At 51.6% G+C, this 24,138-nt stretch overlaps 1 protein-coding gene across 10 annotated transcripts in view; it reads left to right on the top strand.

Moving 5' to 3' along the window:
* Nucleotides 1–24,138, top strand: part of DCTN1 (dynactin subunit 1) — a 146,273-nt gene that overhangs the window by 106,081 nt on the left and 16,054 nt on the right. For all 10 annotated transcript variants that reach the window (XM_073343114.1, XM_073343113.1, XM_073343119.1 and 7 more), the window contains 11 exons: nucleotides 5,597–5,788; nucleotides 8,974–9,171; nucleotides 12,827–13,031; nucleotides 15,989–16,067; nucleotides 17,012–17,171; nucleotides 19,212–19,316; nucleotides 19,698–19,889; nucleotides 20,733–20,849; nucleotides 21,714–21,866; nucleotides 23,061–23,221; nucleotides 23,955–24,123. In XM_073343114.1, the coding sequence (XP_073199215.1) occupies nucleotides 5,597–5,788; nucleotides 8,974–9,171; nucleotides 12,827–13,031; nucleotides 15,989–16,067; nucleotides 17,012–17,171; nucleotides 19,212–19,316; nucleotides 19,698–19,889; nucleotides 20,733–20,849; nucleotides 21,714–21,866; nucleotides 23,061–23,221; nucleotides 23,955–24,123 (1,731 nt within the window). The remainder of the gene's footprint in view (nucleotides 1–5,596; nucleotides 5,789–8,973; nucleotides 9,172–12,826; nucleotides 13,032–15,988; nucleotides 16,068–17,011; nucleotides 17,172–19,211; nucleotides 19,317–19,697; nucleotides 19,890–20,732; nucleotides 20,850–21,713; nucleotides 21,867–23,060; nucleotides 23,222–23,954; nucleotides 24,124–24,138) is intronic.

Here is a 24,138-nt window from a genome sequence, read left to right as displayed (position 1 = left end):
CCTGGACACAGATCCTCCAAAAGCCTGTGGCTACATGATGATTTGTAAATGGCAAACACTTCCTCCGTTTGCAGTGTGCTTGGAGCCAGGTTGGTCCCAAGATATGAGAGAGTCGAGGTGGGTGAGGTGGTATCTTTTATTAGGCTGACTTGTGTTGGTGAAAGAGTCGAGCTTTCACGCTACACAGAGCTCGTCCGCTGACGTAAGACGAACTCTGTGTAGCTCAAAAGCTTGTCTCTTTCACCAACACAAGTCAGTCCAACAAAAGATACCACCTCACCCACCTCGTCTCTCGGAACAGTTGCATTCTATCTCATGAGGTGGGGGGCTTTGATTGTGTCTTTGATTTCACTGGGTTGTGTGGCTAACTCCAGTCAGGGAAGACGTATTTATTTGTTCATTCAGTTTATTAAAAGATGTTGTTCCACCTATAGGCTTCCATTCATGCTCTGACAATATTAGGTTTCAGAGTAACAGCCGTGTTAGTCTGTATTCGCAAAAAGAAAAGGAGGACTTGTGGCATCTTAGAGACTAACCCATTTATTTGAGCATGAGCTTCCGTGAGCTACAGCTCACTTCATCGGATGCATTCATTGGTTAGTCTCTAAGGTGCCACAAGTATTCCTTTTCTTTTTGACAGTATTAGAAATCTTCAGTCATTACCCCATGGAAGTGTTTGTTCGTACTGCAGTTGCATCCAGAGACCCCAGTGTGGCCTGGAGTCCCACCAATCTAGGTGTGGCACAAATATGTGTACACACTTCCTGTCTTCAAGAGTTGACAGTCCAGCCAATAACAGACTGCTGCTACCACCAAAAGTAAATGACACACACTCTCTCTCCCTCCTCCAATAGCAAATAAAATCTTCCCCTCAAATGTCCCCTCCCAAATGCCTGGGAGAAGGGATGGGCTTCGCTGTGTGACCAGAGTTCACATTTCTGTTCTAGGGGATCAAGAAAAGAGGCCAGTTTGAGTCCCGCAGCCTTTGTACCCTGCTAGCAGCATACTCTCGCTTACAGCCAGAGGGCTCCAGCCTGAATGCCTGGGCTGATGGCTGCTCTGGTCATGTGCCACAAGGGGGAGAGGCGACTGCTTGGGGTAATTATAGGACAGACCATTTAGAGTGTGAAGTTTGAGCCACCACTTTGAATTCCACCCGGAAGCCAATGCAGTTCCTAGGGTGCTCCCAGTGAGAGAGAGAGAGAGAGAGAGACGGCTCAAATGGATTGCTGCATTCTGCGTCCCCTTCAGTTTGAGTGATGTTAAGATGTTGCCCCATGGAGAACGCTTTATGATGGTCTGATCTGGAGGAAACAAAGGCATGGATAAGTGTAGTAGGCTTGCATCTGACTGACACGGCCATTAGTCACCCCATTCCACCCAGACAGTAACGTGGCACCTTTGCTGATGTTTGCTGCTTCCACATCCAGTCGCATCTGGGGTCTAACTAAAGCCCAAGTTACAAACTATAGTGACCAATAGCAGATGCTGATCCAATACTAATGAGTTCTGCTAGCTCCTTCCCCCAGCCTTGTCAGCATTATCTCAGCTGGCTAGCTCTCCAGGGCAAGGCCAGCTAGCAGACACTCCCTCCGCAGAGCTGAGTATCGTTATATACCGAAGGCATCTCCCCCCATGTCTCCTTACTACCCCTCCTAGTGTCCCCTGGTATGCCCTGATCAGAAGGGGAGACTGAATTAAACCCTGCAGGACCCCAGACAAGTGTTTGTCAGAACCAAAGCTATCCACTTACCAGTGGGGTTCTCTGCCCACAGGGAGCAGAGCCACTCCCTAGGCAATTCCAGCGAACTCTGACAGGTCACAGATGTGTCCATAGCCCCTCTTGGTCAGTGATAAATATTCTAACTCCTCCTGCACACCATATCCTCAGCCTTGGCTAGGAAGAGTCCATCAGCTGGTGCCACTAGTGCAGTTGGCCCCAGACCCAGGTATGAAGTCAGAAGGCTCTTGGCAATGCCAGAGCTGCTTCACCATGAACTCCTCCCAAAACGGGAGGCTCAGTATCATTTGATAGCTAGCAGGGTTGGTGGCACCCAGTGGTGTTTTGAATAGGGGCCTTGCCAATGCTGCTCTCAGAACACCTGGTGTCCTACCCTCCCCTAGAGAGGTGTTACCAGTCTCAACAAGCTCTAGGTCCAACATCTCCCCCTGGCCCTATCCGCCTCAGGAGGTCCAGGTTCCAAGCTGCAGTTGGTGGCCTTTAAGCACCCCAATACTTCCAGCCCTTCAGCAGCATCACTCCCTGAAGACTCACCTAGGTTTGTCCACTGGTGACACTGCCCTGATCCCACGGACGCTGACAGCTCGATCTGGCAACGCGGTTTTATCTGCAAAGTACTATGAAAATTCCCTACAGCAAAGAGATTTGCTTGTGTAGAGTAGCCTGCTTCTCAGAGGTGGCATATGCCTGGCAAAGGCTGGTGCCACAAGGCCTCTTCCCAGGACCAAGGCTGGATGCTCCTAGTTTCAGAGGGAAACATGGAGCAGCCTGCTTCTCCATAGGGCACTGTACCTCCATCAGTTCATTGTGTAGGCTAGACTTCTGCGTCATGTGCCCAGAGCGCTCACTCTGGAGACTCTGCAGCATGGTGCCTACTGGGGGACCAGAGTTCAATGTCCCGGTGAACAGTGCTGCTCAGGAAGGTTCAGGCAGCGTTGGTTCATTGCCGTAAATGGTTCTCAAGCACCGGTGCCCATGCTGATCTGGAGTGATGGCCTGGCTGTATCCTAGCTAATGCAGAGCTGAGCTGGGAGTTAGGCTGTGTCTAAGCTTAAAATGCGACCGTGACAAAGCTGTAGTTCTGCCATGTAGACACTCACTGCAGCCCCGGGAGGGGTCCCCCGTTGCTGTGGTTAATCAGGCTCCCCGAGAGGTGGAAGCTGGGTTCATGGAAGAATCCTTCCATTGACCTAGTGCAGTGGACCTCAGGTTATTCACACCCCCGAGAAATAGCTATGCCGAGGTAAGTGGTCAGTGTAGACCAGCCCTGAGACTTGACAAATGTGGTGTGTGTGCCAAAGAGACAATGCCAAGGGATAAAATGAAATTAACCCTCAATAAATTAGCTGACTGACTCTAACACACCTCGATACCACAGCGATGGGTCCGTTAGAAATGCATGTCGGAGAGGAGTTATATATAGGTCTATAAAATCATGAGTGGTGTGGAGAAAGTGAAGAAGGAAAAGTTATTGACTTGTTCCCATAAGATAAGAACGAGGGGCTACCAAATGAAATTAATGGGCAGCAGGTTTAAAACAAATCAAAGGAAGTTCTTCTTCACTCAGCGCACAGTCAACCTGTGGAACTCCTTGTCTGAGGAGGTTGTGAGGGCTAGGACTATAACAGGGTTTAAAAGAGAGCTGGATAAATTCATGGAGGTTAAGTCCATTAATGGCTATTAGCCAGGATGGGTAAGGAATGGTGTCCCTAGCCTCTGTTTGTCAGAGGGTGGAGATGGATGGTAGGAGAGATCACTAGATCATGACCTGTTAAGTTCACTCCCTCTGGGGCACCTGGCATTGGCCACTATCGGCAGACAGGACACTGGGCTGGATGGATCTTTGGTCTGACCCAGACTGGCCTTTCTTATGTTCTTATGAGTTGAAGATAAGCACTAGTCAGCACTTTCTGAGAAGTTTGCTGCTTTTTTGTAGACTTCAGATTCCCTTCGTCTCCTCACCTGTATTGCAGCCCTTTTACGCCACACTGCTGGGAGCTCCAGCCAGTCCAGAGAACAGCTGCGTAGGCCCCATATCACAGTGTAGTGTCCATTGTTACCACGCCTGTGATGGTATGTCGTAGGCTTGCTTCATTACTGAGCATGGCTCTTCTTGGGGAACCCTGCCCCTTCTAGATGAAGTCAGAATTTACCATGTATCATGGCAATACGTTTAAAAGGAAAACTACCAACTTCCGTGTTGTGTCATAAAGTTGGAGACAAAGAACAGCATACAAAAGAGACCATTTGACTCTCCCAAGAAGCAGGAGTGAAATCTGCAAGGGTATGCTGAAGAAACAAGATTAAAATGGCAAATTAAAACAATTCAGACTTTAAAATTGAAAATCTCCAAGTACCCAGTAGCAGCTGTTTGCTAAATTCTGAATAATACGTTGAATTAAAGTTCAGAAAATGCAAATACGCAAATGCCATTTACAAATGGCTGGCTCTGGAGGCCTTCGGGGCACTCTTGCTTGAAGTTTATCAGAATTAGGTGTGTCCATCATTTGTTTATGTAGGAGAGTCTCCGTCCAAAGCTATATTTGGCTGGACCCAGGTTAGGTGATTGGACACAGTTTTGCAGGTCCAAAGGCTGGTCTGTCACAAGTGTCAGGCTTTCTCTTCTACTGCCACCTCCCCCATAAGTGCCCCTCCATTATTTCTCTGTATAGCCTTTGTTAGATGTTAGCAAACTCCTTACTGCTGCTTCGTTTATTGTCACTCCTGGGATCTACCCCTCTCTAGTCCCCTAAAAATTCATAGATTTCAAGGTCAGCAGGAACCATTGTGATCATCTAGTCTGACCCCAGCAAAGCACAGGCCAGAGACCTGCCCCAAAATAATTCCTGGAGTGGAGCTTTTAGAAAAACAGCCAGTCTTGATTTTAAAGTGTCAGTGACAGAGAATTCACCACGACCCTCAGTAAATTGTTCCAAAGGTTAATTACTTTCACTGTTAAAGATGTACGCCATATTTCCACTCTAAGTTTGTCTAGCTTTGACTTCCAGCCATTGGATCATGTTAGACCTTCCTCTGCTCCCCTTATTCCTCCATTTAGGTACTTATAGGCTGGGATCAAATCACCCTTAAATGTCTCTTGTTCAGCTAAATAGACTGAGCTCTTAGAGGATCCCTACAAGGCAGGTTTTCTGACCCTTCCGTCACTCTCATGGCTTTTCTTTGACCCCTCTCCAATTTATCAACATCCATCTTGACTTGTGGGCCCCAGACCTGGGCACAGGATCCCAGCTCCAACTCCCTTTCCCAGAGCAGTGCTAGCTGTGCAGGGCTCACAGTAATAAAGGGAACCGAAAACATAGTGTTGTCTGTTCATAGCAGCATATAGGACTCAAGGTGTGGCATGGATCTGCTGGGTTAGCACTGGGCCATTTTTACAATTCCATTGCCCACTATTACCACTCTCTAACTGGTGAAGCAAAATGTTTCTTGTCCTCAGCCTTGCCAGAAGCCCTTTTCTGAAGGTATCGGGTATGCTTAGTGGGGACTGTATGCTCGTGCCCAGAATGGGCCCTTGCAGATAAGTAGAATATTGCACAGTGCCTGCATGTTCTAGGATCATCGGTAAGTCCGTCGGTTCTGCAGTAGTTACACCCTACAGGGTTTCACTCCCTGTGTTCGTCTGTGTTGAAACCAGCACTGGGAGTCACAGGCCCTCAGCCATAATAATTGGTGATGGTGCTCTGTCCCAGGAAGGGCTTGTTTTAAGAATAACATGGAGGCAAAGTTCAAAGCGAGGCCCGAATGAAAGGTGGAGACAGTGGTGAGTGATGGCAGATCCCTCCCAAAGCAAGTGCTGTTCTGACTCTTTTCCCCCTTGACCATGTTGTTTTGCAGCCTACCCGGACTCCCAACTCTGCAGCATCCAGCGGTACAGCTGGGCCCTCTGGCTCCGCTTCCGCCTCAGGGGGCGAGATGAGTAGCAGTGAGCCCAGCACACCTGCTCAGACACCTCTGGCTGCACCGGTCATTCCAACTCCTTCCCTGACCTCTCCGGTGGCACCTCCTTCAGCTCCTTCCCCCACGAAGGTAAAGGTGTAAAACAGGGCAATGTCCCAGGGGTGTGGAACCTTCACTTCAGCCTGTGGCTGTCTGATTGCTCTACCCGAGTGGGGAGGGGGAGGAGAGTGCTCAAAGGCAAGGAGGCAAGAGAACAGGAAGCAGGCCGGGGGGCATGGCAGGGGAATCATTTTTCAGCCCACCCTATGCCATGCTCCAACAAAAACGGCCAGGGAGCGCTCTTGTGTTCCGTCTCCGTACAGCACTCGTGTGACTGCATCTGGAATATCCCAGTCGGTTCTGGGCACCACACTACCACAGACTGAAAGCAATGCAGAGAAGACCTGCGAAAGCAACCTGGGGTTTTGAACGGATTGTCTTCTGAGATGCATATGTATAGCATGGCTAAGAGTAGACCAAGGGCAGATGTGGGGCGAAACCCCAAGGCTGGAAAGGAGGTTCAGGATGGTGAGAATACCACTGCTTAGCTCAGCACTCTACAAACATTAACCCTTCCAGCATATTTGTGAGACTGGAATATGGCTGTATCTCATTTTAGAGATGAGGAAACTGAGGCACGGAGATGAAGGTCACACAAATTGGAGCTGGGACTAGACCCCTGGCTCTCGACTCTGTCCCACGGCTTACACTCTAGGTCTCTTGTGTGGGGAAAGTCAAAAGGGTGTTTTGTTTTGCCAGACTATCCAGACTGATGATCTGACCTTGAGAGGGTGGTGGGCTGAGGAATATTCTCCCCCAGGTAAAGTGGAGAAGCCCCATTCTCTGGGATGGGACAAACTGTTAGGGAATATCCCGTGGAGAACAACCTGACCTGGCCTTAGAGGTGGGCTGGGTGATTTAATGGGTGTTTGATGGCTGATAATTACTATCTAGGCCAATTTTGTTGTTTAAAATAGTTTTTCATTATTTCCCTCCTGCACCTTCTTAATTAGCTGAATTTCGAGCTTATGAAAGATTTAGGACAGGAGGGCAAAGAAGTAATAGCACAAGATGTGAAAAAGCATTTGAGGTTTTGTGTGAAGTTGTGAGCTGGAAAAAGCACCACCTAGTGGAGGGAAAAGGCGTTCAGGGTTCATCGTCCGTTACACCTGTGCCTGAAACCTGCTCACTTGCTAGCCCTGTTACTGATGCCCAAATCAACTGAGAACACAGAAGGAAAAGACTCTGGTATCTGACAACACTTAGTGCCTCATCAATTCCACTGGTTGCTGCAGAGCCCATCAGTTTGTGCTGTTTGTGTAGGTTTTTCACACAGCAGCCGGGGGGATAAATAAAAAGAAAATAGGAAAATGTGATTGTAAAACTCACTAGGTGTTGGTGGGGTACTTGGGAGCAGGTGCAGAACCCCAAACAAGTTGCAGCTATTTAAAAAAATGGACTAGACTTCAAATGGATGGGGGACCCACGTTTCCATCAAGAGCGAGTGCCGGTCTTGTAGCTGCACGATGCGTAGCCAAGCAAAGAATCTTCTGAAACACCTGAAGGCATTTTCTGCTATCAGCATGCTGAGCAGCACCCATTTGTTCACATTGGGCAGGTGACTGCTGCTCACTGAACATTGGTGCAGGGGGAGATCGTCTTTGTCTGCTCAGTCACCAAGGCCTTGCTGGGAGTTCCGCTTGGCTCTGTGATTCTCCCATCAGGAAAAGCCCAGGCATGGCTGCATAATACCTTCCAGGCTTTGTGCTGCTTGAGGGATGTTCTTCCTTCCTGTGCAGGCAGTTCTCCAGTTACTGGGCAGATAGGTTTCCAGGGAACAACATGTTAGCCTTACACATGTTTTAGGGAGAGTCCAAGTCCCCTTGCAGCGTGAAGGGCTTCAGGAAGAGATGTTTCACCTCAAAAGGGTGGGACCCAACAGGGCTGCATTAGAAGCTTACCAGGAACCTGGGGACTGTGCCTAATTCTCATGCACTGGAGTAGATTGCAGCCACCTTCAACTTTGGTGCGGAGGAGACGCTTCAGGTCCCAGCATACACTGCTTCATCTTTGAGCAGCCTTTGCTCAGATCAAGATGGAGTGTTGCTTGCTGGCACCAGAATCCTCTGTGGGCTACACCTGTAAAAGGTAAGGATGTCTTTGAACTGGGTTTTGAAACCCAACTGCTTCAGCCCAAATTCAGCCAGTCGCTCTTTGTCCTAACAGAGTCAAGTGACCTCCTGTTGATGCTGGTTACCTGGGTTATCTTTCAGTGGGAAAGGTCTCGCCTGCTTGTCTCTGGAGAGCCCACTGGTTAGCCTGAAAGAGGGCACTGCAGTCAGACACAATGGCTAGTTTGTGGTTTGCAGGGGAGACGCCTCTATGGCACTGTCATCTTGCTGAGGGATCAGGGCAGTGCTCCAGCCTTACGTGGGTGAAGAATCACACACGTGCTGGATTTTGCACTGAGCCTTTCCTTCTAGAGATGAAAGTGTCCAGAGCCATGATTCCAAAACCTTCAGAATCCAACATAGAGAATCTCTTAGCCATGCTTAACCCCCTTTGGTATAGTAACCGCCCCATCGTATCGGAGCAACTGATGGGGGAGAGATGGGAAAGGATTAGGGTGCCTTTGGCACTCAGTAGAGTAACCCCATGGCATCAACTAATAACTCTCCAGTTTACAGTGGGCACAGTTTGTGTGTGTCTGCAAGTTGTTAAACTTCATTTAAATAAGCTTTAAAGCATTAGCCATTACACACGCTGTAATTTAAAATCACATAGCTTGTCACATTAGAACCCCAGTCCTGTTAGTGGAGACACTTTTTCCTTGCATGTGTCACTACTCTGACCCCTAGGGGCAGGAGAGGGGAATTAGGTGAGTTAATTTTGTACATTATTGATTTTCAGAAGGGCTGAGCACCCACAAATCCCCGTGAAGTCACTTGTAAGTGCAGGTGCACAGCACCTTTGAAGGCCAGGCCATCTCTCAGCACATCGAGAAGCATTGAACCATGTTCTGTGGGTGAACTGAAACTCAATGAGATTAAAAAATTATACAGGCTTTGGAAATGGAAGAACATAGTGTATGAAATTATTCTAAGAGGCCTTTAATGCTGCTGCTGTTGGAAAAGGGTTGACTGAATTCTGAGGACTGGGTCAGACTTAGAAGGTTTTGTTGCCTGTGCATTAAATTAGAGGTATTTGGGGAAATGCATTGTTACATGACATTTCTACTTCTCAGAGTAACCTCCCATTTCCCCCTGGCTGTGCAGGAGGAGGAGAACCTGCGTTCTCAAGTCAGAGACCTGGAGGAGAAGCTGGAGACTCTGAAGATGAAGCGAAATGAAGACAAAGCAAAGCTGAAAGAGCTGGAGAAATACAAGATCCAGTTGGAGCAGGTGCAGGAGTGGAAGAGCAAAATGCAGGAACAACAGGTTGACCTCCAGAAACGTCTAAAGGAGGCCAAAAAGGTGAGCATCTTCTTGGCGGGCATGTGGCAGCAGCCAGAGCGGTGCAGCTCACGTTAATGACACGTCAAGGGAACCAGTACATTCAAGGCTATTTAATTGTTGGAAATAAGATTGGGGAGTTCTTACTTTATTTTTTGATACATCAACTAGCATAAAAATATGAACTCCCCCAGATCCTGTCTTTTGAAGAGATGTGGGCCCTAAAGCAACCAGTGACCACAACATAGCAAACATTGGCTTATGTGCTGGCTTGAGAGTACAAAAGCCAAATGGAAGTAAACTACACTCAGTGCTGAATTGATTTTTACAGGGCACTAAATATGTCTGGGTCCATTATCCTGGTGGCATCTTACTGTGGTTTATTTTGGCCTATTTTCTCCCCATATCTGAGGCAAGAGTTTTGTCATGGAGCCACACTGACCAGCTTTAGCCAAGCAGTGCTTCGTATAATGTGTCCCTTCTGCCAGTGGCCTCTGCAGATTCCCACTTTTGGCTTGTGATGGAAGCACCTTGACCCTATGGGAATCTTCTGGAGAGAGTGGTGGCCATTAGGCCTCTCCTCTCTCCCTCCTATCCCGGAGGGGCCCAGGTGTTCCCCTTCTCTTCCTTCTAACCACAGAAAGTGCAGCGGTCTCCAGCCACACACAGTGTCCTCAGCGTGTTCCTCATCCTTTTCTTTCATCTGCCCTAGGGGGCAAATTTTGTTTGTAGTTAGTCAATCGGTCAGATTCCTTAAAGGAGGAGGAGAGGAGATGCAGTGGCCTGGGCTCCATCTGGACCTGTGGGTTGCCTGGCACACTCCTACTGAGATGGGAGGCTCATGAGGCCCGTCAGCTGGGGCTGGCCCTGTGTGAGTCTATTGTCAGCTTTCTGCTCACCGTTGAAGTGACTGGCTCTGTTCAGGTTGATCTAGGAGGCCTGGCTGTGTGCTTAACGTGGCTTCTGAAGGATCTAGACCCAGCAGACAAGCACAGACCTAGGACAGCCAAGCATAGAGCCAGAGCTGAGGCTACCAAGCGAGGATCCCACACCTTGATTAGGGAGAGTCCCTTGTCTACTGCTTTTCTCTGTCACTGTGGCTCCAGATGTGCCCAGGTCAGTGGAGTCTGGTACTGCAGTTCCAACCCTATGATTTTTGGAGAGTGGCTTGCCATATGGATTCTGAGCCCGACCTAGTGGTATGAACAAACAGAGCCACTGTGGAAATCCTCACAGCACCGGCAAGAGGAAAACTCATTGCAAGCCTCTGATCAGATCCAGGATGCTGGAGCTGTTGGTTACAGGATCGCATTTTAATGTTGTGTTTCCTGTATGGCCATGTTCAGATGCATGCACTCAGTGCGCTCCCTCTGGGAGAGGGTTTTCTTCTTCCAGTGCCCCTTCTATCAGACCCTAACCCTGAAAGCAAGGAGAGAGAGGCAGGTCCATTCTTACGATCACACGCCTTTGGCAGAGTTGTTAGTCGTGTAGGTCCCAGGATATTAGAGAGACCAGGTGGGTGAGGTAATAGCTTTTATTGGGCCAACTTCTGTTTTCCAAGCTTGTCTCCCTCACCAACAGAAGTTGGGTCAATAAAATATATTCGCTCACCCACCTTGTATATCACAAGTTTTAGCAGCCAGTGTATTTGGACCTGGAGCTCTGCTCCCTGGACTCCAGGTAGGACCTGATGAGTGAGTTTCCTTTTGGCTTCCAGCCATAGGCGCCAACTCTGTGGGTGCTCTGGGGCTGGAGCACCCACGGGGAAAAAATGATGGGTTCTGAGCACCCACCGGCAGCCCCCCCAACTCCCCCCAGTGCCTCCTGCCCACCGATAGGCCACGCAGATCAGCACCTCTTCCCCCCCCCCACCTGCCACGAACAGCTGTTTCGTGGCAGGCAGGAGGCTGGGAGGGAGCGGGAGGTGCTGATCGGCGGGGCAGAGGTGGGGTGGGATGGGGTCTTGGGGGAAGGGGTGGAGTGGGGGCAGGGCCTGGATCAGAGCCAGGTCTCCTCGGACATCAGCACAGAGCAGCATGAGCACATTTATTCAAAACTAAATCAAACAATAAGAGACTGAATCACATGTGACAAGTCACTTCGCTTAACACATGACTGAAAGGTCCTTGGATACTGCGGTGCTGAGGGCTCTACAAGAACCTTTATAGAACAGAGACTGTGTGGAGAACTTGGAGTGGGTGGATTGCCTGGAAGATGTTTTAATGCTTTGTGTATTGTGACTTGTGGTGTGGTTAGGTGCCTTGCAATAGGCCCTTTTCTAAATAACCTTTCATCACAGCCAGAGCATTATCCGCCAGTGCTCTGCAATGCCTGCTTTCCCAGCCATCTGGCTTGAGGAGGTAAATTGCTATTGTTAGATCTAAATTCTGCATTGAAAGACATGAACATAAAAGGGAAGCTTAGAACCTAACACAGCAGCCAAACTGCTCAGTACTGTCTGTTGGTGTTATCCAACGGGAATGGACCCACAGCTGTTTGTTTTATTAGTGGGGATGATCCGAGATCACTACTCCATTTTAACAGACTAGGCTAAATGCTGTTACTACAAAGAAACGTATAAAATATGCTTGATGTGTGTCCGTACTGAAAATGCAGCCGTGAGCCGGTGCCATGGCTTGGCGCATTCCGTGAGTTACACAAACAGACCAGCTCATCATCCTTGTGTGTGTTTAACACACCTGCCTTTTGTCAGGTTAACACCTTGGTTAGATTTTAGTGATCCCCAGTTAGGGTCTGGGGAACCTCTCTTAATGAAAACGAAACAGTTGTGTCCTCTGGCATGTAATACTTCATAATGTAACCTGCTGGTACCTCCCATCCTGGTTACCAAAGCAGTCAGGAATACATCATGCAAAGGTTAAATCTGAGGGCAAGTCTCGACTACAAAATTAAGTCGACCTAAGTTACATGGATATACAACCACCACAGTCATTGAATCGGTTTTACACATCACACTAGGCTCCTCGTGTGAGCCGTGAGAGTCCTTGCCAGGAGCACTTGCACCCTTTTAACTGCCAGTGTGGGGCATTGTGGGATGGTTTCTGAAAGGCAGCAACGGTCGATGTAAGCAGCACACTGTCTGCACTGACAACGTGTCAACCTAACTACATCGCCTTCACCTCCGCAAGAGGTGTAGCACTTGAGTTATTAAGTCAATTGTGGTGACTTACGGCGGCGGGAGAGACAGTTCAGTGTAGACACAGGTCGAAGTAAGCTGCCTTACGTGGCCCTTACTCGAACTCTGTAGGGTAGACCAGGCCTGAGTCCGGCAGCGTTACCGGACCTGCTTCTTTCTTATTGTTCCCAAGTGCGGTGGGAGGAATCCAGGCCACTCAGGCCCTGTGCCACTGGTCCAGGGTGGAGGTGGGAGGGGTTGGAAGTGCAGTTGCTGGGCTGGGGGGGGAAGAGGTGCTGAGGTGGAACAGAAATAAGACCGTTTTCGTGGCAGTGGCCTTTTCCCCTGCTAGCCTGGTAAGCATTTAATAACTGGGATTTGACTGCATGCAGTCCCCCTCCAGGAACGCTGTCACAGCCAGGATTAGCTGAGCCCCACAGCTGGGTAATGGTTCCGGTTAGTGACCGAGTCTGAGGAGCGCCCCAGTCCCATCAGGCTTCCTTCGCAAGGTGTCCTCATCCTGTTTCTGCCTGACTGCAGGAAGCCAAAGATGCATTGGAAGCCAAGGAGCATTACATGGAGGAGATGGCTGATACGGCTGATGCTATCGAGATGGCAACTCTGGACAAGGAGATGGCGGAAGAGCGAGCCGAATCCCTGCAGCAGGAGGTGGATTCCCTGAAAGAGAAGGTGGAATATCTCACAATGGACCTGGAAATCCTGAAACATGAGATAGAAGAGAAAGGTGAGAGGTGTGGGGACCACCCATTGTGAAACGGTCTTGCAGGTGTGTGTGGGGGGTCCCATCTTAATGTAAACATGGGTTGGGGAGTAAATCTACATGTTGGGGAGATCCCATTGTTGTGATGAGTGCAGCATAAATACCAGGCTACGTTGATACATCCTGCACCCGTTGGTGTCAGTGGGAACCTTGTCATTGAGGAGTTAATTGTCACTGATGAAATAAACAGTAATAAGTCACTAGGACCAGATGGGATTCACCCAAGAGTTTAAAAAAAAAAAAGGTGGGGGGGTGTCTCCAGAGGCAATCCCGTCACTTAAAGCCCGGTGAGCCTAACTTCAGTACCGGACAAATTGTTGATTTTCTTCTTTACTAGAGTTTCAACCAGACGCAGAGATGAACATGATTTGTTGGGGAAAAGTCACCATGGTTTTTGTAAAGGGAACTCCTGGCTCTCCAATCTAGTAGAATTCTTTGAGGGGGTCAGCAAACGTGGACAAGGGGGATCCCGTGAATAGTGTACAAGGAATTTCAGAAAGCCTTTGACAAGATCCCTCACAAAAGGCTCTTAAGCAAAGGAGGCAATCATGAGACAAGGGGGAAGGTCCTCTTATGGATCAGTAACTGGTTAAAAGAGAGGAAACAACAGGTAGGAATCGATTGTCAGTTTTCACAGTGGAGAGAGGTAAATAGGCGGGACTCCACAAGGATCTGTGCTGGGACCAAGGTCATACAACGTATTCGTAAGTGAGCTGGCGAAAGGGGTGAACAGGTGGCAAAGTCTGCAGATGATTCAAGATAACTGAATACAGTTAAGTCCCGAGTTGGCTGCGAGGAGCCACAAAGGGGTCTCACACAACTGGGTGACTGGCAACAAACTGGCAGATGAAATTCCATGTTGATACATGCAAAGTAATGCACATTGGAAAACATCCCAACTATCCATTGAAAACGGTGGGGTTTAAATGAGCTGTTACCACTCAAGCAAGGGATCTTGGAGTCCTCGTGGATAGGTCTGTGGATACATCTGCTCCATGTGCAGCGGCACAGAATGTTAGGAGCCATTTGGGAAAGGGTAGATAATGGACAGAATGCCACGACGTAAATCCTTGGGGCACCCACATCTGGAGCACTGCCTGCAGTTCTAGTTGCCCCACCTCCAAAAGGTATATTGGAAATGGAAGAAGTACAGAAAAGGGCAACAAAAATTATGAGGGGTCTGGAACAGCTTCCATATTAGCAGAGATTAAAAAAACTGGGACTGTTCGTCTTAGAAAAGAGACGACTAAAGGTGGATCTGCTCGAGGTCTGTAAAATCCTGACTGGTGTGGAGTGTTGTTTACCTCTTCACATTACACAAGAAGCAGGGGTCACCCAATTAAATTACTAGGCAGCAGGTTTAACACAAACAAAAGGAAGTATTTCTTCACACAACGCATGGTCAACCTGTGGAACTCCTTACCAGAGGATGTTGTGAAGGCCAAGACTATAATGGTTCAAAAAAGAACTAGATAAGTTCCTGGAGGATGGTCCATCAGTGGCTATTAGCCAAGATGGTCAAGGAGGCAACCCCGTGCTCTGGGTGTCCCTAAACCTCTTTGACTGCCAGAAGCTGGAATGGGCACCGGGATGAATCACTTGATGATTCCCTGTTCTGTTCATTCCCTCTGGGGCACTGGGCATTGGCCACTGTCAGAAGACAGGATACTGGGCTACGTGGACCTTTGGTCTGATCCAGTCTGGCCATTCTGATGTTAGGATTTGCCCTTGTGGGATTGCTGTGATAACTCCTTAGACATCCAGCTAAATGCTTTCAGTCTTTTGCATGCAGTCCGATTACTTGGCTTCGCAGCGCTGGCCAGTAGGAAGTGGTAGGACCCTTATTCACAGACGGGTCAGTAGGAAGCAGCGTCAGCAACTCGCCATGTCCCATTATCTCTGAGTTTGCGTAGGAGTCTGGCTGCCGGGATACAGGCCTCTGACTAGGGAACCTAGGGGCTAAGGTTAAAACAGCCATTTCAGCTCTCATTGCCCCTTGCCCAGACAGGGGATGCTTGCTCCTGGGAGCTGTTTGTGCTGTAGTGCACAGGGTCTGCTCATTTTGCTGATTTCAGACCAGCTGCTCAGCTCCTCTATGGACAGGACATTGAAACCAAAACTCAGGACAAGCTCACATATTTTGTCCTTGTTTTGATTCCCTAATGGGCTTTCTAGCCAAGGCAGACTTTAAAAATACACAGACAAGGAAGTGAGCAGCCATTGAATATCGACCGCATGAGCCGCGTTCCATGCCAGAGGGCCTGCAGAATGGTCATCTGAGAGTCCCAGGACTCTGCTCAGCTGGACAGAATCTGCATCTGCCAAAGGAGCAGTAGATTGAGGAGACAGCAGATGGATGCACTGAGGGGGGCTGCAATGGGGGGACTGGGGAAGATGGACAGATTGAAGGGGATTGGGATCTTCGGTGGGGCGGATGGAGGAGGAGAATGGGGGGGGGCGGTGGCTACTGGGATCACATTGGCTGTCACGCTAGCTACAGCCAGGTAAGTACATAGACCCCGAGGGTTAGAAAGGACCACAAGCACCATCTAATCTAACCCCTAGAGTACAGCTCTGCTTCAGGCACCTCCGGCCTGACCTGCAGCGCCAGCAGTTCTAGCCAGGCAGCCCCCTGAGCTGAGATTGCAGATTGTGCCGTGCCATGCAGTAGTTCTTAGTTTGAGTCCCTGGCCACTAATCGACTTACCTGAGCTTGCCATCCTTGTATCACTTGTGCCATATGCTAGATTCGAGGGCCGCTCAGCTGAGGAGGCAATAGGCTGGTGGGTTAACCCCCTGTGCGTTATCCTCCCCACTCCCAGGTTTAAAACCTTAGTTGCTTTTAAGAGAACTGCCTCTGGATAACAGCTGATTTTCCTGAGCATGCTGGGTATCGTCTCTCTGCTTCTCCCTTTCTCCAGGCTCGGATGGGGCTGCATCCAGCTACCAGGTCAAACAGCTAGAAGAGCAAAACGCGAGGCTCAAGGAAGCTCTTGTCAGGTATAACGCTCCCTCCCTATTAAATCTCCTCCTCCGTGATCTCACCTCTGCAGATCTTCACTGCAAGCTCCATTCCCTGCCACCTGGCAACAAAACCTGCCTCAATGCAGTGAGCCATGGACCTCTGTTCTCGAGCCAGGGTCCCACACAGATACACCCCTCCAAATGCCCCTCAGTTCCTTTCTAACTCTGGGCACATCTTTTAAACCTCAGAGAAGTAGGAAGTGGGGTAGGTCACTGTGGGTCTGCTGAGGTTATACATGCAGAGAACGTGAGAAGCAACCACTCTGCTTTCCTCTGATACTCTCGCTATGAGCACGCTACTTAAATACTGTAGCTGGTTGATAATGTGTGTGTTTGCTGTGGTGACCAGATTGGGATGACTTCCGGCAGTGTCCTGCACACCTGCTGGTCAGGTGTCTACTGAACTGCTTTGCATTGTGAAATGGATGTTGCATCTCTCTGTAGTGTCCTAGGAGAAAGCCTCCTCTGCGTGGTTCCACCAATGTACCTGTTATGGTCTTCTTTGACTAGCCTCTTCAGGTCACAGCCCGAGAGTCTGATCTGCTGTGTTCCCATGAAGAGTTAAGTTGCAAGCCATATCCAGGGGCTGAAACATCTCTGTTCTGAGTGAATGTGCACTGATGGCTGCAAAGCTGTCCTGTTTGAGAGTCCCATTACCACGGAATGGAAATCTGAACCTGCTTGGAGTAAATGAGTTCCCTCTGCACTCAGCATAGCTGCCCTAGTATCTCAGCAATGGGACTGCACGCTGTCCTGTATGGGATGGTCACTGCTAGTGAAAGGACAGGAATAGCCCAGCTGACTCGGAACGGCTGCAAACACCTGAGGAAGGCTGTGATGGCAAGGACAGGGAATGGCTGCTGTGATCACAGTCCCTGGGTCCCTTCCCGTTTGCTCTGAGTGTGTTTGCTCTGTTTCAGGATGCGGGATCTGTCTGCATCAGAGAAGCAGGAGCATGTGAAGCTTCAGAAACACATGGAGAAGAAGAATTCAGAGCTGGAGAGCTTGCGTCAACAGAAGGAAAAGCTGCAGGAGGAGGTGAAGCAGGCAGAGAGAACCATTGATGAGTTGAAAGAGCAGGTGAGTCAGCCCAAAAGCACTTTTGGGTTTCGAAGAGGGTCAGGAAACTACTGCCAGGCAAATTGGTGTCTCCTGTGAACTGTTGGGTGTGGGGCTCTTGCTTATAAACCACACACTTCGAGCAGCACTCTTTGCTGCTGCAACATCCCAGGGGGCGTCCCGGGGGTCCTTCTGTGGAGTCTGCCCTCCCTCCTCCAGCACTGGAGCTGTGCCGCACTCCGAGTTCATGCTTGGTTGCAGGCTGGCTTCCTTAAATGTAAGAGACGCTTGGCACCTGGTGTCTTAGAAACCTTTCCAGAGGAGGTTCTAACTGATGTCTCCTTACCTCTGGAATTCGGAGCCACCTAAACATGTTTGTCTTAGTGCGGCGCGGTCAGGAGGACGGGCGAGTCACAGCCAGGCAGGGGGTTCTAGTGACGTTGTGGGGCCCCCTGGGCAAGGTTCCTTATTACGGACTTCCTAGAGGCAGACACCGAATGTCTGCTGTGGAAGAAGCATGCCACACAGTACGGGAGCTCTAGCATGATCCTGGCTCGGTAGGAGAGCGGTAATTATCACTGGCACCACTTGATAATATGCAAAGGGAGAGAAATAATGAATCCTGTTTGTTCAGATGTAAAGAGAGTGAGCTCCCATTCTGCCTCTGATAAATCTGACCCATAACCTTGTCCTGGGCTTCGGTGCAGAGCACAGAGGGCTTTGGAAAAGTTGGGCTCAGGTCTGGCAAAGCAGTAGAAGACAGATTTCTTTGAGGTATTTTAAACTGACTGGAGGTTGCATAAAAGTACATTAGGCACTCGTGTCCCTGGTTCTGTGGCCACAGTGGCTGTGAGAATTGAAGCCAGGTGTGTCTTCCCATCTCCTCACCCTGCTGGAACATAGTGTTCCTCTAGAGCAGTGGTGGGCAACCTGCGGCCCACGGGCCACATGCAGCCCGTCAGGGTAATCCACTGGTGCGCCACAAGACAGTTGACTGTCTGCAGGCACAGCCGCCCGCAGCTCCCAGTGGCCGCGGTTCACCGTTCTCGGCCAATGGGAGCTGCGGGAAGCAGCGCGGGCCACCGGGACTGGGTGACTGGACAATAAAATGGCAGATGAAATTAAATGTTGATAAATGCAAAGTAATGTACATTGGAAAACATAATCCCAACTACACATACATAGTGATGGGGTCTAAATGAGATGTTACCAGTCAAGAAAGAGATCTTGGGGTCACTGGATAGTTCTCTGAAAACATCCGCTCAATGTGCGGCAGCAGTCAAAAAAGCGAACAATGTTAGGAGTGATTAGGAAAGGCATAGATAATAAGACAGAATATATCAGCCATGGTATGCCCACATCATGAATACTGCATGCAGTTCTGGTCGCCCCATCTCAAAAAAGCTATTTTGGAATTAGAAATAGTACAGAGAAGGGCAACCAAAATGCTGAGGGGTATGAAACGGCTTCCATACAAGGAGAAATTAGAAAGGCTGGGACTGTTCAGCTTGGAAAAGAGACAACAGAGGGAGGGGATAGGACAGAGGTCTATAAAATCATGAATGTGGACAGGGACGTGTTATTTACCCCTTCACATAACACAAGAACCAGGGGTCACCCAATGAATTGAATAGGCAGCGGGTTTAAAGCAAATAAAAGGAAGTATTTCTTCACACAACGCACAGTCAACCTGTGGAACTCCTTGCCAGAGGATCTTGTGAAGGCCAAAAGTATAACTGGGTTCGAAAAAGTAGATAAGTTAATGGAGGACAGGTTCATCAATGGCTATTAGCCAAGCTGGTCAGGGACGCAGCCCAATGCTCCAGGTGTGTCTACACCTCTGACTGCTGGAAGCTGGGAATGGTCGATGGGATGGATCACTCGATAATGACCCTGTTCTGTTCACTCCCTCTGAAGCGACTGGCCACTGTGGGAAGATAGGACACTGGGTTAGATGAACCATAGGGTTGACCTAGGATGGTTGATCTTATGTTCTTATGCAGGGGCGTAGGAATGTGGGAGTCCAGGTCAGGGTCAAGCTTTTGAGCCCTGTGTCCGCAGGTGGATGCTGCGCTGGGTGCTGAAGAGATGGTGGAGACTCTGACGGAGAGAAACCTGGACTTGGAGGAGAAGGTCCGGGAGCTGCGCGAGACCGTTGGTGACCTGGTAAGCTGCCCAGCAGATGGAGCTCTCTGTCGGGGGTCAGAGAGGAGCGAGACAGAGCCCACGCGTGTTCCTTTGTCTGTGTGAGGTCTGCAGCCAGGCTGGCCAAAGGATGGGGCGCAGCAGTGGGAGAGGTGCGCTGGGTGGGCTGTTCCCCTGACACAGCAGAGCCGTGCTGGATGCTGCCTAAGCAGGGATGCTGGAAGGGCTCAGGCGAGGCTCAATGAAGTCACCAGGGTTGGCTGATCTCCCAAGCTCTTGCTGGGCACGATCACTGTGGCTGATCTCCTGGTCAGCCCCGAAGCTGTGCCCCTTCCCTCCTCTGAAAGCCCCATGCTCCTGTGGTCTGGCAGGCCGAGCTGTGTAGCCCCTTCTTCCTGCTAGGAAGCCATGAACGAGATGAATGACGAGCTGCAGGAGAACGCCAGGGAGACGGAGCTGGAGCTGCGTGAGCAGCTGGACATGGCAACGGCACGGGTCCGTGAGGCGGAGAAGCGCGTGGAGGCTGCCCAGGAGACGGTGGCAGATTACCAGCAGACCATCAAGAAATACAGGGAGCTGACCGCACACCTGCAGGTAAAGTCCTTGAGCACCACCTGCCACTGCGGCCTGGTGGGGCCAGGGGAGGGGCTGTACCCCATGCTTCTGGGAGGAGCTGGCTGAACTGCTCAGCACCCATCAGAGCAGCAGCTGCTTCGGGGAAGGGCTTTAGTGACAAGGAGGCAGAGCCCTCAGCAGGCAAGAGCACTGCAGAGGAGAGGGGACGGGACCAACCCTGCAGGGGCTGCTGCTGGCCCTGCAAACGCACCCGGAACCAGCTGCTGCTACCCTAGGAGTTGAGCTCCTGATTTAGACGAGAACATCCAGCTAAGCCAGAGCAACCTGAATACTAGTTTACTCTGAGGGAAACTTCCTCTGATTGCTTGTGTTTCTGCTGCCTCCTGGCCATCCGTCTGCTCCGCAGTGGGGAAGCGCAGACTGGGAGCTGCTGGAAGCAGTGGGCTAACGTGCTCCCAAATGTGGGTGTTGCGTTGTGTCCCGGGGGCTGCAGGTATGAAAGAGAAGCCCCAAGTGTGCAGGTGGAGGGGATTCCCTAAGGATTCCTGGGGGCGCTGGCAGCAGGCAAGTGAGACCATCATGGAAATGCGGGTGGGGAGACAGATCTAGTTCTCCTCCCCGCCCTGCGTGATTGTTCTTCTGGGACCTGAGCAGTCTGCCCTGTGTCCCCTTGGGAACTGGTGCTAGGCCCAGCGCTGGGGAGACTCCTCAGCTGAGTGCACCCAGATATTCAACTCCCCTTCCTCTTCCTTGATTGCCCCGTTATCCTCTCGTCCTGGCCTGTCCCCCTGCGGGTATTCGGGGGCGAGGAGATGGCAGTTCTGTTGTACTGCTAATTCTCCCCTCTCCTCCTGCAATCAGGATGTGAACCGAGAGCTCATGAACCAGCAAGAAGCTTCTGTTGAGAGACAACAGCAGCCTCCGCCAGAGATGTTCGACTTCAAGATTAAATTTGCAGAGACTAAGGCCCATGCGAAGGTACGGAGAACAGCTGGGCGTGTCGGTGTGTAGGACCCAGGTGTGTGTGTTCCCATGGGCAGTGCTCCAGGTGCAGGTGAGAGTGTACAGCATAGCTTCCTGTGCTTGGCAGCTTTCCAAGGCTGCCGTGTTGTTCTGAGGATGCCAGAGGCCTCCCCAAGGGCTGCGCCGCTAGTGAGTGAGAGCACCAAAGAGTCTGCAAAATGGTGTAACTGCTGAGAACCGCTCCTCTTCCGCATCGACGCCGCGGCCAGCAGTGTGGGCGAGTGGCTAGCAGACCCCTGGCAGACAGGGACACCTGTGCGCTCTGCGTGGCAGTGGAGCTCTTAGCTACTTGGCAGGAGTGCTGGAAGGGCGAGTGTTGCGGAGGGAGATACTGGGCATTAACGTGTGGGGGTGGGGAAGGGGTGTTACGAGTACCTTTGTTCTGAGAGACGTCGGCCCAAACTGTAACGGTTTTCGCACAGCAGCAAGTGCTTGAAAATGGGGTTTTGTCTGCTGAACTCTGACGTGAACTTGCGCTGGCTGGAAGGAATGGTAACAAGGGTACAGCCAGGATGACTGACGTTTGCCCTCCCCAGGACAGGGACCCTGCCCTTCGGGGCCTGCTCTGGACCATGAGCACCAAGGCAGTGTAGCTAATAGACAGTGAGAAGGAATCTCCTTCCCTCCAGCAGCCGTGGGAATGTGGCTCTGGGACAGGGGCGGGAATGTGGCTCGGACTCTAACCTACTGCACAGACTGGCAGGTCTGCGCCCACCGCGGAATGCCAGCGAGCAGGCTGGAGGCCTGGGGAGACGGCCTCACATGGCTCCTGGTCCTTTCTTCCAGGCTCCGTTTGATTTTTCCTTTTGTCTCCTTCAGGCCATTGAGATGGAGCTGCGCCAGATGGAGGTGCAGCAGGCCAACCGGCACGTCTCCCTCCTCACCTCCTTCATGCCTGACAGCTTCCTGCGCCATGGAGGGGACCACGACTGCATCCTGGTGCTGCTGCTCATCCCCCGGCTCATCTGCAAGGTAGCAAAGGACACCCCCCCGCCTGCACCAGGCACCTCCGCCTTTGACACGTTTAGGGCAGGGAGCGGCAGAGGAAGAAAGTGAGCGGCTTGTTTTCATCCCACTTCATCTTATTTCTGTGCTGCGAGCTGAGGGGCTCAGGGCTACTCCATTGGCCCCCGGGTGGTGCTGTGTGGCAGAGCTAGGCCCTCCCTCCCGCAGGACTTCAGTGAGCCCCTCTAGCCCACCCGAGCAGCACTGCTGGGCTCTGAAGGGCATCTCATCTGGGCGTCGTCTGCCAGAAGGAAGGGGGCTGGGGGCCTGTGATGGGTTGCTCTACTCAGTGCTGGATGGCGCCGCCTCCTGGTGGTTCTGGGGATTAGCTCTGTCTGCCAAGGCTGACAGCCCTTCCAGCAGGTACATGCCCTCAGTATCTCCTCTGCAGCTTCTCTCGCTCTCTCTCACTCAGGAGCAGCATCCTCTTCCCTTTCCAGCGGGAGGGCATCAAGGTTCCCCGCTCACCTGCAGTCTCAAGCAGGTGCCTTCACTGCCTTCCAGTGCCACTCCCGCAGTGGCTGGCAGGGGAGCCCAGGGGCTCAGGGACCTCCACACAGCAGCCAAGGTCCATTTCCTGCACCTTGCTGAGCCGCTTTCATACCTCCTGGCCCTCCCCACTCCTCTGGGTTTGCTGGCCTCTCAACTCCCTCCGCCCAGGGAGTAATGTCAGGCAACTCGTCTCTGCAGCCCCGCTGCTCCCTGCCTGTCTCTAGCAGGAGAGTGTCTCTCCGATGAGCTGCCTCCAGCCTCAAGCTCCCCTGTTTGCAGCCTAACCAGCTGATTGGGCCCACTGGCCTAATTCAGCTCCTGCAGGCCTAGTGTGAGGCGCACACCCCATCACCGGGATGAAAAGGTGGGAGGCTGCAAGCGGGAGGGTATGGAGGGCAGGCTGCAGGGGAGTGAAGCTGATGGAAACACAAGAAAACCCCTTGAATCGGATAAAATGGCAGCAGTGACTGTGACTGAAGCTGCATAAGCTGGTGCCTGCCCAGGTCTGTCCATGGCACTGAGTGAAATGCCCGACAGCTGGTGCTGGAGAGCCTGTCCCAGCAAGTACAGCTCCTTGGCAGGGATGCTGGGCAGCGGGGAGCAGAAGGGGGGATGTGTCGCCGTGTTGGGTAGCCCGGGGCTGAGACTGCTCTGTCTCTTCTGGAACAGGCCGAGCTGATCAGCAAACAGGCCCAGGAGAAGTTCGAGCTGAACGAAACCTGTGCTGAGCGCACAGGCCTGCGGGGTGCCCCAGGGGAGCAGCTGAGCTTTGCTGCGGGGCTGGTGTATTCGCTGAGCCTCCTGCAAGCGACGCTGCACAAATACGAACAGTGAGTACCCCAGGTGCCCTGCACCGTGCACCCAGCCTTTGGATCCCCGGCGCTCTGCGAGGAGAGCACCTGGGGTGCCCCGTTCCTGTAGAGGGTGGGGAACCCGTCACACGTCCAGAATGGCTGAGAGCCAGGGAGGCACTTCGTCCTGAACACAGCGGCCGAGGGAGGGGTGTGGTGGGCTCTGGTCTCCAGGAAGGCGTTCCCAGAGGTCTGATGGGATTGTGAGCAGCCACTTAGAAGCACTGAGTGCTGCAGCCTGGGCTCAGACGTTCACGTTACTGCTGCCGAGGCCAGACGGAGAATCCTTCCACCGGCAGCTCCCCAGGCGCGCCACTGAAACGCAGAGAAACCTCCCCAGCGCCCCCGCAGGGGCTGCTCCCCACCCAACGGCACTGGGTCCATGCTCAAAGCCCGACAGCGAGCCCAGAGGTTGGAATAGACTTTCGCTTGCGGGGTCCCTTCCCCGGAGCCCCGTGCGTCTAGTGCTGCTGCTGGTCCCAGTCACCAGAAGTGCCCTCCCTCTTTTGGGTTGTGCTGGGGGCCTGGGCTTAGGACGGATGCTGAGCACCGGCAGCTCCCATTAGCTGTGACGAGCTGCGGCCGTTCAGCGCCTCTGACAGTCAGGCCCAAGTGGGGGCGTCCAGAACTAGAGCCCCGTGCGTTTGCAGGGCCCCTGCAGAGACCAGACACTTTTCCCAGACTAGCTGATGGTATTTGCTCCTCGCGCCAGGGCCCTGAGTAAGTGCAGCGTTGAGGTCTACAAGAAGGTGGGGCTGCTCTACCCCGAGATGAGCGTCCATGAGCGCTCGCTGGACTTCCTGATTCAGCTGCTGCACAAGGACCAGCTGGATGAGACGGTCAACGTGGAGCCACTCACCAAAGCTATCAAGTACTACCAGGTAGGCGGTACAGTC

Source organism: Lepidochelys kempii, chromosome 4 (genome assembly GCF_965140285.1).
Source record: "Lepidochelys kempii isolate rLepKem1 chromosome 4, rLepKem1.hap1, whole genome shotgun sequence".
Lineage (NCBI taxonomy): Eukaryota > Metazoa > Chordata > Testudines > Cheloniidae > Lepidochelys > Lepidochelys kempii.
Note: the sequence above shows the minus strand (reverse complement) of the source record. Positions and strands in the feature narration are given on the sequence as shown.